Source organism: Sitodiplosis mosellana, unplaced genomic scaffold, assembly GCF_009176505.1.
Source record: "Sitodiplosis mosellana isolate CC-2019 unplaced genomic scaffold, AAFC_SMos_1.0 Smas_scaffold_6197, whole genome shotgun sequence".
NCBI lineage: Eukaryota > Metazoa > Arthropoda > Insecta > Diptera > Cecidomyiidae > Sitodiplosis > Sitodiplosis mosellana.
In genome coordinates this window covers 572,877-589,273 of record NW_022601438.1, presented here as the reverse complement: position 1 = coordinate 589,273, position 16,397 = coordinate 572,877, and the positions used below count along the sequence as shown (strand labels likewise).

General features: G+C 34.2%; 1 protein-coding gene across 12 annotated transcripts in view; it reads right to left on the bottom strand.

Moving 5' to 3' along the window:
* Positions 1–4,594: 4,594 nt before the first annotated feature.
* The window catches only part of LOC129577491 (longitudinals lacking protein, isoforms A/B/D/L-like), an 89,909-nt gene continuing 78,106 nt past the window's right edge, over positions 4,595–16,397 (bottom strand). For 6 of the 12 annotated variants that reach the window (XM_055464693.1, XM_055464690.1, XM_055464695.1 and 3 more), the window contains 4 exons: positions 6,136–6,255; positions 5,933–6,054; positions 5,405–5,558; positions 4,595–4,999 (listed from right to left, as the gene is read on the bottom strand). In XM_055464693.1, the coding sequence (XP_055320668.1) occupies positions 4,827–4,999; positions 5,405–5,558; positions 5,933–6,054; positions 6,136–6,255 (569 nt within the window). In that variant the 3' untranslated portion in view covers positions 4,595–4,826. Of the gene's footprint in view, positions 5,000–5,404; positions 5,559–5,932; positions 6,055–6,135; positions 6,256–11,480; positions 14,292–16,397 lie in introns of those variants that run through there. The other 6 variants (XM_055464659.1, XM_055464663.1, XM_055464664.1 and 3 more) reach the window with 1 other exon arrangement.

The window sequence follows — 16,397 nt, the reverse complement described above, 5'->3', positions numbered from 1 at the left end:
TCTCTCTCTCTCTCTCTCTCTCTCTCTCTCTCTCTCTCTCTCTCTCTTTCTCTCTGTCCCCATCTTTCTTTCTCTCGCTCGCTGTGAGAAGTTTGGTTACACGCATTGTTTCAACTTGAATAAATTATTATGCGCCCTTTCGCCTATCTTCGGCGATGCGATGTCTCATGGCGATGCGACCCCAGAATGCAACCAACAACAACAAAACAAATATGAACGCCGAAAATAAAGAAACAAGCAACGAGAATCAAACATAATTACGAGTACGTGAAACCACAGAACAAAATACGGCTCACAACACACAAACCAAGCAACTGTTGCACCCGAATGCAAATAAGAGTCTCTCTCTCTCACCATGACCTCAAATGCGAAGAACGAAGAAAAAATAAAAAATAAAACGACGCAGAGCACAACGAGTGCTCAGAAAAATCGAGACCACATTTGACTGATATCCATACACACAGTCAAAGGCCAATACGCAAGACGAACGCAAAACAATTTTACAATGAACGAACAAATGGGAATGAGTGAGCGAGCGAGCAATAGCCGCACAGTGAATTTGTGGCAAAATAACATGAAATACGGCTGATTGGCATTCGACATGTGATCCCAAGTGTAGCCAACACCAAAACGTTACCAAACCAACTCAATACTCGCTCACTCTCACAATATCTTTTGAACTCAATTGGAAAACAAATACGCGATGTGCACATGCATACGGCTCCCATTGAAACCAAAATAATAAAAACGAAACCTGAAACAAGCGAAAACAAAAAATAAACAAGAACAGCACACAATCAACGCAGAGAGAGAGAGAGAGAGAGAGAGAGAGAGAGAGAGTGAGAAAAGAAACGAAAGAAAGAAGAAGAGGAAAAAACCGCAAACATGGCGGTCACACATTGTGATTGGTCACCGGTAACCACTGAAAATTGAGGTAAGAAAAAACACAACCATTCAATAATTCAGCCAACTACAGAAAAAAATATCACGAACCAATCTAATATAAACTCAGTCGAACTTGTTTGTGTAGTTCTTTTTTTTGTTTTTCAAATAAAATATTTTTGTTTGCACTTACAAAAAATGAAAGGTATGGGATTTGATTGAAAAGATCTTAATTCATAATTTATAAGGTAAGAGAGAAAGAGACAATTGATTAGAAAAAAATGAAGAAAATAGTCGTCTTATACTAAATCTTTTGGAAAATATCGAATCCTAATTTTAAAATAACAACAACGTCTTCAATAACTTTGGGAATTGGCGCGAATGGACCCTGAATTCTCCATACAATACTTGACTCCAATTAAGCGAGATTATGATTAAAATGTAAGCGCTTGACTGCAAAATGTGTTAATGATATCATGTAAAATAAATAATTCTCCATGTTAAAAATCATAAGCATCAATGTTCTTTTTAACATGTTTCGAGAAAATCAAACATGTTATGATTTTTGGAGACGACGACGACGTTCTGACTAGCACAAAAAATGGAACACAATACCGAACAGGTTGCGCGCACGAATTCGCTCTGGCAAATGTGAATGATGTAAAACACGATACCTTTTGGAAATCCTTTATTTAGAAATTATACAGATGGTCACTTGCCACAGTTTTTTTGCCTTCTTTCGCTCAAAGTGTTTTAATTTACGCTTTTATGATAGTTTCCATGAGATAAACATATCGTTGCGTTTGCTCTAATTTTTCGACCGATCGATTACATATACTGCTTATTAAAATGAAACTTATGAAGGACGTTTACGCTAATTTATCGCATTATCTACTTCATCGCCATCGTCAATATTTTTGTTCCTTTCTTTCAGTGCTTTTTTCGCATCATTAATTTTACTTTTCACTCTTCCCAACTCTCCCATTTAAAGTTCATTATTATTTCATTCAATTCATTACGGGCATTTCGATGAGGAGCAAAGAAAAAATGAAGTGCAATATTTTTTGGACCGAATCTATTCGAAACAGATTCACACAGTGATTGCGTTAGTGCAGTGCACATAGAAGAGTTCTTCGTAATTAATATCGTACATAGAAATTTTACTGAAGAGAGTTTCAGTCCAATCATATTAAATGTCTAAACAAATTTACTGATTAAAATGAAGAAAAAAAGTTGAAAATTTTTTCTTTCACAAAAACCCCTGAACCGGCTCAAACACACATATTTGTTGTGATACGACTCTGCTCATCTTTGGCACTCGACCGCAATTTATATCACGTAACATCAATAACGGTGCTATTATCGAGAACAACATGATAAAAAAAGGAAAGAAAAAAAAAACGCACATACACACACGGCACACGAATATCTCTTAGGCATGAAGCTGCCGCCGGAATCCCGAAAAAACAACAACAGCAAGAGCACAAATGATGAGTGAGCGAAAGGGAAAAAAAGTGAAATTTCAAATAATTACCGTCTCGTCGAACCAATTATTTATTGGAAAAACAACAAACGGATATGTTTTCAAGTTAAATGCTTTGAACCTAATCCTTAATTGTCTTCTTAAGAGGAAAGACTTGACAAAGTAACAGAAAAAATTTATAACTCTATGCTGATGGTAATTTTTCAATCTATTTGTTTATTCTGCCATTAACGTGGCAGATTTAACTTAGTTTTCGGATCGACAATGATAGCAGCGACGAACGGGTCGACGAGGTATCTACAAACGTCAAGACATGTCAAATGATCGACCGGAAAGGAGGCGGCGATCAAAATCATGTTTTTGTTACAAAATTATATACCAATTTTTTTTTTTTCATTTTCTCCCTGAACATATTTTGCTTTTTGACAAACCTGGCTGCTATGGTCATAAAGGATGGTCTCGTTTTCAAATATGCACATTTTGAACAGTACTAATACAACTCATTGTCTGCTCTGACGACAATTTCGATCACATATTTATTAATTTAACTAACAAACCATATTTCTGTAATGATTCACTGCCTGAATTCATACCGAATATGCGACACAATGTGATGGACACATTGGCAAATTTTTCAAGCATTTTTCTTACCTTTGTTTTCTTACGAAGCGTGCAAACAACACCATTGCTTTAAACGAATTTTTGACATTCCATAGAGTCGAACGGATCGGATTGATTACAAAGTACATCGAATTAAAAGATGTTACTAGCGGGCGTCTCGCAATAGACTGAATTCAGCCTGAGCGACGAGTCTTTGACTCCCTGCATTTATCCAATAATCCAATACCTTTGTCCTTTGGATTCCCAAACTCGATTCAATTTCAATATGGATGCCAAATTTTCATTTATTCATTTGAAAGTGTGACAATTTAAGATCATAATTCAAGACTGAAAGTATTTTTCGCTTAGGTTTTATGACGTCATTTCAAGTGTTCTCGCAATGTGATCAAATGTGATAAACTTTATCCGTTGGATGGACATATATTTAATTTATAATGACGTGTAAGGTTAGCGCTTTTGGAGAATGTTTTACCACATCCTTTGCACAGAAAATATTTCAATACATGCGCTGATATACCGGCCAAACGATTTTCTTCACAATCGCTCTCTTTTTGGTGCTGTTGGAAATTGGAAAGGCTATCAAATACAGTGTTACAGTATTGGCAAGGAAATTTGGATGCCAAACTCTTGCTTTACAAACGTTACCTTTTTGGTGACGTTGTATATCGAAGGTGGTTTTAAATTGGTGGCCACATTTGTCACAAGGGAATTTCGAAGCCAAAATATTTGCTTTGCAACCCATGCCTTTCTGATGACGTTTCACATCAAAAAAGCGATTAAATATATTGCCACAATTTTCGCAAGGAAATTCGGGCGGTGGCTCAACAATCCCTTTGGGCATCAATTTGCAAACTTGCTGGTGACGCTTGAGATTCGAGTTATTATAGAACTTAAAACAAATGCAGCGTTTGACACGGGCCTCGTCACAATTTGGCGAGTTGACCATTAAAATTTCCTTGGAATTAGATACTTTGATGATTGAAATAGCGGGATTCGGTTTGCAATCACTTATGCGATGGTTAAATAGATCCAAGTCGGTTGAGTATGTCGCAGAACAATCTGGACATTGTGTCTTTTTTGCGCTTGGAACGTGCATTTCCCGAAAGATTTCAAATGGAAGTAATTGGTGTAAATCAATCTCTTTATCAGCTAGTGGATCTGTAACGAAGCGAAGAACAAAAACATTTTTGATAAAAATTCGCAGTGTTTTTACCTTATAATAAAACAGCAACATACAATCGAGGCATTAAGTCAGCACTGAACAAAACTATTATGACATTCATTTAACCCATTAACTAACAGTGGTCAATTTTACGACCATTAACTTTCGATATTTTTCTCTAGCTTTATCTCCCTCCCTAGATGAGGAATTCAGTTTATCTTTTTCCCTAAAAAATTCCTACAAATTTGTACTGAATATTCAATTTTTCGATTGTCTTTTTAGAAAAATGGGACTCTTATCTCACAATTTGCGAACTACTGTTATTTTTACTGACCAAAATTGATAATATTTGAAAGTATCACGCAATAAAAAAAAAGAATCCCGATAGTTAATGGGTTGAAACAACATTAGATAGAAAGAAGAGCCAATTTATAATCAAAAACAACTTTTTTCTCAATTTTTGTGTCTGAAATTTTATTAAGAACGTTTTCCAGTTTGAGCAAATAACTAATTATACAACAATGTCATGAAATAAAATTCACAAATGGAACAATCTTAAGGATATTTGTACATTTTTTATTTTGGTTTATCAGCATCTACAATCTTAAGGTGAATGGATGAAAATTCATTGGCAATTCGCTCGAGGCACAACCGCGAGCACAAAAAATTCGCACAAGTTTATGGATAATGAAAGTAATTGAACTGCTTATTTTTGGAGCGTTCTGATAAGATTTTCTGACGATTTCGTCCTCTGATAACTCGCAAGCGAGATAATCTGATCGCCTTTCGTACTTCTTGTCCATATTTATCTGGATTTGTCACCGCACCGTCAATTTCATCTTTGTAGACCTCTGCACATCAATTCCACATAACAAAAAAAAAAAAAGGGATAAAACATGTCAATAAATTCCATTTCGAATAACACTTAAACAACGAAAATAATATACAAAATAGAACAACTTTTGAAAAACCATATCAATTCAAATTGATGCTAGATCTAAAAACGAATGTTTAAGGTATCGCTCAGAAAGTACGGCTGAGATTTTAGCTAAATTTTGGGCAAGTAAAATTTCGCCTCTCCCGCACTAACTGCTATTGATGTCCTAGCCACCATTAGTGCGACCGAGTGCGTCATATGTTATCATCAAAACTCAGACGTACTTTGTATAAAATGAGAACTGGATATAAATTTTGATATTGATGAAAATAAAAAAATGGAAAAAAATAATAAAACAGAATACAATAAAAACACAAACCGTATAAAATATGACTTATAAATACACGATGTCGTATCGCAAATTTATTGCGCCCAATACCGTCCCAATTGAATGTGTCAATAAAATCATCGGTAAAGAGTTTGGGGAAATTCTGACGCAGTGTCCCATTTTGTTTTGATTTCAAAAAACCAATCTGTTTTTTTTTTTTATTAGTTGAAATGCAAAACCATGTATTTTTTGTTCACATTGTTTGGCCATATTTTCACCACAAAGCCATTTTCAATTTTAAAATATTGGTTTTGTTTTGATATTTGCGTGCATGTATGTGTGTGTCACAGAACATAAAAAAATGGGAGAAACAGAGCATGAAGATTATGTTAAAATTTGGATCGAACAAATGAAGACAAAATCTCGAAATAATTCTTTTTCTTCTTTGTCTTCGTCGATGCTTTCGTTTTTTTATATTTTTTTTCGGTGGTTGGTTGGGATGTGTAATTTTATGATTATAGAGGATAATTTTGTTTTCTTTTTATCAAGAAAATGTAACAAATTGTATTGACTTCTTACCAGAGACGTTGCATATTTATCATCCGTGAGAATATTTTGTTCGATGGCATCCAATTGTTGAACATTCTTCAGTGGAAAACCAAAATTGTAATCTTTGACCAATTGCGCCATCGGTTTGACTGCTGCAGTTGATTTTTTTATCGGAAATTGGTCATGTGAGTATACATGGAATATGTATGGTGGTGTCGAGATTTTATACTTACTCAGACTGATACTGCTGCGTATTGTCCTTGATTTAGGTGACGGTGGTCGTTGTGGATGTGGCTGTGTTGGTAGTGGTGGTGGTGGTGTTGGTGGTGTCATTTTTGATTTTTTGCTCCATCCTGGAAAATATTTTTTTTTTATTAGGATATTGGCAAGCTTGCAAGGGACTCACATATACTATGTAGTGATATAGAAATGTGATTAAGTCTAAGTGTAATGGCTACAATAATTCAAAATTTTGTATATTTCTAATGCTTAAAGCTAGTTTTGTCTACGACCCAAAAACACAAAATCTTCCCCGAAAATAGAATTTTATTACCAAAATGATTGCACAACATAAAAATGAGTGGATCAATGCCAGGCAATTTAAAATGAACCATCATTTAAGTTGGACAATGCAGAAAAAAGCCAATAAATTTGTTATTCAACACAATCAAATAAATGAAAAACATTTTCAAGTGGTTTTTTTCTTCATTCAAAAACAACAATGTTATTTCTTTATTTCATTCAATTTAATCTTGAGTTTACTCCGTTCAGAGTGAAACATTCGCTCAATATAAATAAGCATTTTCGTTTGCATTACATCAACGGTTATTCTCAGACGGAAACCTGATTTGACGTGGGTTTAATTAGCTAGGAGGGAGAAAAAAATGAATATACGTTCTCAATTATCTGGTTCATACATATATCGGATTTATATCTCTTGATGTTTCAAAGATTAAAAAATAAAATGAATTCAGATGAATTACCTGATTTGCAAATGATTCATAAAACTATATCTATATTGGTGTGGCGTAGAAGAATGTATGCAAAATTATCGGAACTTTTATTCCGATTCGGAACAATCCATCCGATTTATTGGAATTGCATTATACTAGAAATGCCGTTGAATCCATCCCATTTCCGATAAATCGGAACATCGGTTCTGGTAATTTTTCCGAGAGTTATTGAAATGTACTTTTTGCTTTTCTTTCTTCTGCTTCTCGCTAATCAGTATCCGTTACTTATTGTGAGAATTGTGAATATGAGCGCCTAAAATGTCGTGACTTATTGTGAAATAATTGCAATATGGGCAACTGATAAATGGAGACTTTTTATTGAAGTATTTGCAAGTGGTGAGTTGGTGTTGTCTAAGTGCATTCTTATTAAGGTATGCATTGGGGCACGGTGACGGACATACGAACTTCCTTTGTGATAATGGCAATATAAAATTAGCCGAAGACGAACCTGAAAGAAACCGAAAGAAAATGCAATTCATAATTAATAAAATTCATACAATAACAATACCAATCAATTTGTCAGAAATATGTTTTTTTTTTTTTTTAATTTCCACATTGCTTTTCGATACATGCGTAAAGTGAAAATGAATTTCTATTAAATGAAGGAATATCAACACAGGCATCAAAATTTCGAATCGGAAAAGCATCTGAGGTAAAAGAACAATCTGCATGAAGATGACCTAAAAGAAATAAATACATATTCTATCATTTATGGAAATATTGTCATCATTTGATTAGAACACACGACTTTTTTGCGGGAGAAAAAAATGTTAACTTTCTTCTATTCAGTAGATAGAATTCAAATTGTTTGGCATAAAATTGCAAACAGTGATTGTGATATCGCTCTCAGTATCTCATAGGATAACTGAACGAGATAATTCAGCTGGCTGAGATGACGCAGCGACGCATCGCCCGATTCTGTGCGATGCACATACACACAATGCGCCCAGCGGTATCCTTATACACTCAGTCCCATTTAGTGACGCGCGGCATCGAATTTTGTGTGTGTATCACAAAGACTCAGGCAATAGACTTGGGCGATGCGTCGCTGCATCGCTGCGTCATCTCAGCCAGCTGAATTATCTCGTTCAGTTATCCTATGTGATGCTGAGAGCGATATCGCAATCACTGATTGCAAATGCAATGTCAATAAATAAAATTTTGAATTCAAAATGCTCGTTGGCACATGTTTGTTTGCGAATTTGTTTCAATTTCGCTTCTGTAATCACAGTATCATCGGCGCTTTATGGTTATTATGTAAACATATTATAGACAATTATAGACTTCTTAAGCCGTTAGTCATGTTGTACTGACGCCCACAGAAATTGCAAGTATAACCATAAAACTCTGTATGTGTGTGTGTGTGTGTGTGTGTGTGTGATGTGGTGGCCAGAATGTTTCAGATACAGATAAAATATATGAGAAAAAACAATTCATTATTAGATCACACATTAATCTAATAATCTTTTGCCTTTCTAACGTACAAACAGTTTTAAGTGCAAAGGCAAAAACACAGCTATCTAAAAAATGCATTCGGCTATGTAAAAGAAGTGTTTCCGAATCTCTCGCAAACGATGATTTTACAATCAAACACAAAAAATATGCACGCTTTACCTTTGGGCCGTTCACACATAATATCTTAATAAAATGGATTTTAATTTTTTTTTCGTTTTTATTTCTTACTTCGTTTAATTTAATACAGCCCACAATTCATTTTCAATTGTTGAATGTGTAAATTTTGTGTTATTGGTAAAAATAATGGAATTGGCTCGGTTATTCTAATTGCAGTCAATTAAGTGTCAATGTGATGTTTCTTGCGCATATGAGTTTTGAAGTTATCAGGTCGTCGTGACGTAAACGGACACACATAACAATAGATGAGTGGTGATTTTTCCGTAAACGGACAATAATATCTTTTGTGCCGCGAAATGCTGCCATTATTTGAACTGTAAACTTTGCCACATAAATTGCACGCAAATCCTCCATAGGTCGTTTCTCTCGTCTTGAATCCTGCGCCCATATGTTCGGTGATGATGCAAGAAATGAAAATAGAGACCAGGATGATTAGTTAGTCATTTTTATCGAGAAAAAATACAAACACATTCAAATCAAATGCAATGGTTATAATTTGGTTTTGTTTGCAACGATATCACAGTCAATATTACACAGTTCTACTTGAATGCTAAAGGAAATACTCATAAAATATTTCAATTCAAATATACAGATAGATTCTTGTTCGTATTGAATCGATCACTTTATTTATTGATGTGTTAACATTTTAATTTTTGTATTTTCGGTTTTGATCAGAAATTTCGTTTAAAATTTGACACTTTAACGCTATGGTAGTCAACAAAATTGTTTCGACGCTGCAAGCATTTTCCTGAATTCACATGATTGCGTAAGGTTGATTTGCGTGCGGCGCGGAAGTCACAGAAGTTGCATTGAAACTCTTTTCCACATTCGGCCGATAAATGAAATCGCATGGAGCCTAAAGTATTGTACACTCGACCACATTGGCAATAGTATTTTGTGTCATTATTTTCATCGGTAACAATTGTGTATTGTGCTTTGGTTAGCTCGTAATCTAGCCATCCAACAAAAACGCACACAAGTGACATTGACAATGGCAATGGAAGAGAAAAGAAGAGAAAAATGGTGGATTTTAGTTAAGTGAAAATGAAAATGACAATTTTTTTTTCAAAAATGAAGCATGTTTTAGTATAAGCCAAATCTAAGAATATGATTTTACTATTTTGACTGCGGATATTTTTACATTCGAATCGAATTCTTGATACTCCAAAGTGATGAAATGATATTCTTTGCGCGTTTTTTTCTTAAATATTTTAATTTCAATTTGGGGGAAAAATCAACAACAACTACATTTATCATACTGAGTTTGAGCGATTTGATCGCTATTGACAGAAATACAAACGACACGATAACACGATCAAACATCATCTGAAATGGAAAAATGAGTGAGTTAGTTGATTTCGATGCACAAATACTTCATTCAATAGTCAGCACACAAATAAACGACATCACCAAATTAAATTGATAAAGGAATTTATTCTCCACATTTCATATTTTACTTCTCTCTCTCTCTCTCTCTCTCTCTCTCTCTCTCTCTCTCTCTCTCTCTCTAAACTTTGCTATGTACACAGACGACAAAAATAATAATAATAATGTCCGTTGAACTAAATATAAAATCATGGAATTCAAAAACCGAAATTTGTTTTTGTACACAAGTGAATTAAATCTAAATAACATTGTAAATATCGACAGATACCGTAAAGATTCATTAGCTTGAAAAAAAAAAGTATAGTCCCTGTTTGATGAGTACATTTCCATGTTTATGTTTTATTTTCTATTTAATTGAGCTCATTGACGCTGAATCGATGATTCATCGATGTACAGTCATAGAGGAGTTGGGCATGACAAATTTATTGTTGTTGCTGTTGCTGCTGCTGTTGATTATTCCTTGAGTTGAACTTCGAGCGGAAGTTTATTCTTCTTTTCGTGAACGCCTTCAAAATGTTGCTTGACACTATGTTTGTGCTTGGCACGATAGTCACATATGCGACATTTGTACAGAGCTGGTAGACCACATTCCAATCTTTCGTGCCTTCTAAGTGTATACTTCGTCTTGTATGGTCGTCCGCACTTAGAGCAATGGAACACTGGCGATGCACTACTGTAAACGAGCGGCTCCCAAAACCGAGCTGCAGCCAACACTATGTGTATGTGTGAAACAGAACACGAAAACATGACCCACACAGAGCACATGAAGTGATACAAACAAAAAAAAGAAACGGAGAAAAAAAGAGAGAAAAAATATTGCATTTTAGTATAATTATCGAATTGTATATATGTTGAAGAAATTCAAACTATTGTAAAGCGAATGACATGTTGCGATAAAAGCAGGATCACATCAACTAATAATTACACCACATTCAACTTAATTTGCATTGCATTCGGAATGAACTAGTTTTTATTTCTTCACTAGAGTGGCAACAACAACAAAAAAAAAAACACTGTGAAAATAGCGAGATAGAGAAGAGATACAAAGATAGAAAATCATGGCAATAAGTTAAGTGTGTATTCCCTGTCAGATTAGAAACTGGTATTACATTTGGACACAATACTCAAAGCATGTTCAATACATTGCATAAATAAGATTTTATAGGGGGGGGCGCCGGGTTAATATCTTATTGTAGTCATTCAATTTAGCCTAGTGTATAGGAAAAATGCAAATAAACACAAAAAAACAACAGCCATTAATACAGAGATTTACGATGAAGGGACATACACGAGAGATATAAAAAAAGTTAATAAAATAAATCAAAATATTAAACGTAAATCCGAGTGTAGGGATAAATGATCAAAATTAAAAGTTTACCACATTAGTTCATATTCTCACAAACTTCCGTCGAAACGCAAACATTTTTGGATGTCTCTTCGCTTTGTATTCGACAAAGGCTCTTCTTTTCTTTTGTTTTTTTTTTCAAAATAAAATACATACATCTGCATAAAAATCATCCAAAAAAGCAATAATTTACCACCAATGATTTGTGTTCGTTTGTTGTATTTTATTTGGAACTTTTTAAAATGAATCGAATTTTTGAATTAGATAATATAAATGTAAATAAATGATTTGCAGTAAGATGAGATAATATTATTTGCCCCTATGTCCTGCGTTGCATCAGACGAAAAGTTATTGCTATTCAATGTAATTTAGTATTGTTTCCATCATCGTTTTTTGTTTCGTTCTTTTTTTTTTCTTCTTTCAATTGATGTCTAGTTGATCGTTTTCAGGCATGGGCTTATCATTAATTTTCACTAATTTTCTTTCGTTTTCAATGTTTACTGTAGTTATTCATTTAATAGATATAAAAAAATGGAGCTAGATAAATCTAGAGAGAAAAAATAAACATTATTCTTATGCTGATTTAAAGTACTATGAAATATCTGTAGAAAAGAGATAATTTTAAGTATCCAGAACTAATTATTGATTATATTTGGGGAAACGAAATATATGGATTTCCACTGTGAAACGTTTGTTCATGTTCCCTAGCTGATCTGATTCAATTTCTTCCTCTACCCAGGTTAATGGTGTGGAATTTTACGTTTTGGCTAGAAGCAAATGCTTTTTCCGAAAAAAAAATCGTCATTAAAGATGAAAAACTCAGATCTTAATGATCAGATGATTGATCATCTTGGTTAGTTTAAAAATCAATACATTTCACATGTGATTCGCTTATTTTACCGTGTGCGTGTGTGCTTGTTTTGCTGATTATTTTTTATAATTCTAATAATAACTTTCTCTCCGAGAATAATGGAAGGTTTCGATGCAGTCAATGACAGATAGCTGAGGATATATGCTAAGCATAGAAACTCAGCAAGCTGAGATTGGTACAGTTAGATTTTGTGACTTCTCTGCCATGCAAATTCATGTGATAAGATGAATTTATGACAGAAAATTTCATGGAAAGCATCGAAAAATGTGTACCAGATTCATCTTATCACATGAATTTGCATGGCAGGGAAGTCACAAAATCTAAATGTATCAATCTCAGCTATCTGTCATTGCTATCTGTCATTGACTGTTTCGATGTGCTTGAATATCGATTGAATTTTGCATTTGCAGGTGATTGTGTATTTACATTTTAGTTGCTTGATTTAACAAATTTTGTTTTAATTTTCAAGCTGATTGCTCGGTTTGCAATTGCTTTATGTGCGATTATAAAAGGAATGAGTGTTATAAAGGTTTATTATATCTTTGTATGTAATTGTAATTGATGTATTAAATGCGCACTTATGTTTAATGTCTTCATTCTGCATTTTGTTTTTTTTTTTGTTTTCTTCTTCTTCTTTTGTTTGTTTACTGAAACTGTACCATATTTTCCAAATTAGTTTAATTATTCATATGTATGAAGATGTTGTGTGTATGCATTGTTTCCGTTTTTATATCAGCTATTCCATGTAACTAAACTAAACTAATCTGTATTGAAATTCAGCGTCAGTGCCTTCCATTATCTTTACACCTTTACAATCTATTTCAGATTCTCAGTGTTTTTTTATATTTAGATAAAAAACAAATAAGCAAATATCGTATTACTTCGAATAATATCAAATGATTCATTGATAGTTAAGTCATTCAAATCGAGTAACGCTTCGTTTGTAACTATGACGCGTTCGCAATTCATGATTTGCCTCAATGTGCACCATAGCAGTCTAAAATTGAGAACTAGCCTAAATGTATGATAGCGTCGATGAAAATTGTCGGCACGCGGAAGATGAATTTGAGCCGGTTTTCTATATTTTTCGTGTGTTGTTGTTTTAAGTATCAAAAAGAAATGATCTTCAGTAAGAAATGACTGAAGTCGGTTGCTTCAATTGCTTTCGCAAGTGTGAAAAATGAATTAAAAAATAAAAATAAAAATAAATCTCATATCGTTTGGAGTATATGATGAATCGTAAGAAGCCAATTGTGTCAATATCAATCACGAGCGGGGCCGTGATGGTGATTGTATTCGTTTGATTGATGAATTAGATCGTTTTACGTTTTCGGCAACTTTCCAATTTTGGCTTGTCTTGATGGTGTTTGCGAACGTGAACACCGAGATTGCCTCTTTGCTTCGCTTTGTACGAACAGTAGGGACATTGATGCGATGGTTCTTTATCGCCACATTCGTCGTTTTCGTGGCGTCTCAACGTTGACTTCCAGCGGTATTTGCGACCGCAGAACTTACACGGGAACAGTTTTTCACCGCTTTTAGCATCGATTTTATATGTACGTTGTAGTTTGGCATTCGTTGCACTGGCAATTTTTCGTGCCTTTTTCTTGACCTTTTGAGCGGCTGCATTCGATGCTTTTGCTGATGCCGTCGCAGCACTTGTGTTCGCTTCATTTTTCATGTTCAACAGATTTTCAGCCAATTTTGTGTCCATGGGTGCATCTTTGTCATTCTTTGCTGTGGCTGCCTTAACTGACGTTACCTTCGGGATGTTTTCTTTCGTTGTATTACGTTCGTTCAACAAATTGACACGTGTGCTACGTTCACTCGAGTACTTAATGCGAACACGTTGACGATATTGCCGGGTCAAAATCATGGATTTGTCATTCATGATTGCGGTCAATGGGTTTTGGGTGACGGGACGTGCAGCGGCATCACTTGATTCGGGTCGAATGTTTTCTTCGTCCGTTTTAACAGCCGGTTCTTTGCGGACTGGTACTGAAGCTGATTGTGGCAATTCCGGAGTTGGCTGTGTTGGAACGGTCGATGTACCGTTCTGTACCTTGGCAATTGGAGCTACGGCTGGTGTTGTTTTTGGAACGACGGCTGCACCATTTGATACACGTTTTTTTGCTGCTTGGCCTATAATATATAATAAAAACAAAGAATATTATCAGAAGTGTTCGGTAAGTTGGTTCTTGTAATTGTGTGTGTATTTTTGTTCAAAAAAGATGAAATGATAATATCAAATAACGCTAGGCATCAATTTTTTGTTTTAAAAAATCGTGGTCAGAAAAAAATAAACTTAGAAAAAACAAATTCATAACTGAATCAAACCACTACAACTCCTTTCAACTTAATATAAAAACTATATGTATTGATTAAAAAACAAATCGACGGTAATAAAACAACAACAAATTTTTTTGTCTAAACAAATTATTGTATCGAAACTACTGGAAAACGAACACATTTTGATCCACTGCCACTTGCCACTTATCGGCAAGAGAAAATCTGAAAAATGAGTTTGTTAGTGTGTGCGAAATAAAGAAGAAATAATAATTTTTTTTCTCAACAAATGCATGCAAGTTTTCGTTGTGTACCAAAATATCCAGTTCAAAGTGATGAAATCAAAGTCGAAACATCGGGTAATCTTACGAGTGGAGGAAAAAAGGAGAAGGTTTTGATCGTAACTACTGCTACATAATATTGGTAAAGAAAAGAAAAATGCATATGTACAAAATAAGTTCAAAAAAATAATAAGAAGAAGAATGAATCGAATCAATGGAAAAAACACATTTTTATTGCGCTTAAAATAAACGTCAAAATCAAATCATAAATAGGTTTGATTAAATTATTGGTTTGTTGCCATTAAAACACATAAAAAGAATAAGGAAACACATGAAAAAATCAACTAGTTTCACATCAAGTGTTAAATGAAATATAGGATGATCCTCTCTTTCTCACCATTTGATGAATCATCCGTGTGCGATCAATCAAATCGAAATGGATGTTCGAGAAAGCGTTTCCAAGTCACCGTTGTCGAACCTAAAAAAAGAACAATCTGTTAGTGTTGCCAAAGAAAAAAAAGCGAACAATGCAACCCAAATGCTGAACGAGATGAACTCAGAACTAAAAACGACTTTAATTTTCAAATAGGACAATGCAATTTTTTTATTTAAACGTTCATTTGCATGAAAATAATTGAAATCACGTGAATTCGTGAAAATTTTCTAACTGGTTTTATGTGCAACTGAAGATAATGCGACCATCGACGGTCACTTTGAAATTGCGCTGCGTATAGCCACTAGAGTTGTATGTATCCCGTGCTAACGGTCCATGCTTTTGTCGAATGTGATGCAACAGTGCGTTGCTTTGTCGATAATTTTTTAAACAATTGGCACAATGAAATCGCGGCGGCACATTAACACATTCATATCGCATGTGTCGCAGCACATGTTTCTTTCGCACATAATTCCGTCCACAAACGCTACAATAAAATCGACCGTCCATTGGATTCTGGTAGTATTCTGGAAATGAAAGAGAAAGAAAACACAAATGAAAATATTAAGCAATTTAAAATATTGAGCGGAAAAATCATCTAAGATATTTGTTTCGCTTATCTCTTCTTCTTCATCACACAAATTAGATGCGGACACTGGAATAAACATGTATTGAAAGAAATAGAACAAAATTCACAAAATAAATGCATTGTGTGTTTGGTTTTTTTTTTCTCTGGATTCTATTTATTTTCTTCCTCCAAGTATTATCAACAGTATTTCATAAATGTAATAATTGTATATATTAATCAAATTAATTGCATATTATGCTAGTTTAGGCTCTCCATCCAATATTATTTAACAAAAAAATTCAATAATGACAAAATAAAATCGATTTGTTTTTTTTTTCTCTCGATAAACTGCATTATATTCATAGAGTGAAATAGTAAGAAAAGTAAAAATTTTTGTTTGAAAAAATCATTGAATGTGTCCTTAAAGAAAAGAATCAAAGGAAAAACGAAATGCATATAACATATGAATTCAGCCGCACAAATTCGAGTGAGAGCCGCGCTAGCACACGGTGCCAATCGAAATGCCGGCCGTATTTTGGTGGTTGCTCGTACTTCTACTCGATTTACGGATAGTTCACATTTTCGTTTGCATTAAGATGTGACTCGAATTTTTTTTTCTCCAATTATCGCAAATTTATTTATATATCGCATTCTCTCTATCGCTCTGTACCATTCGCCGG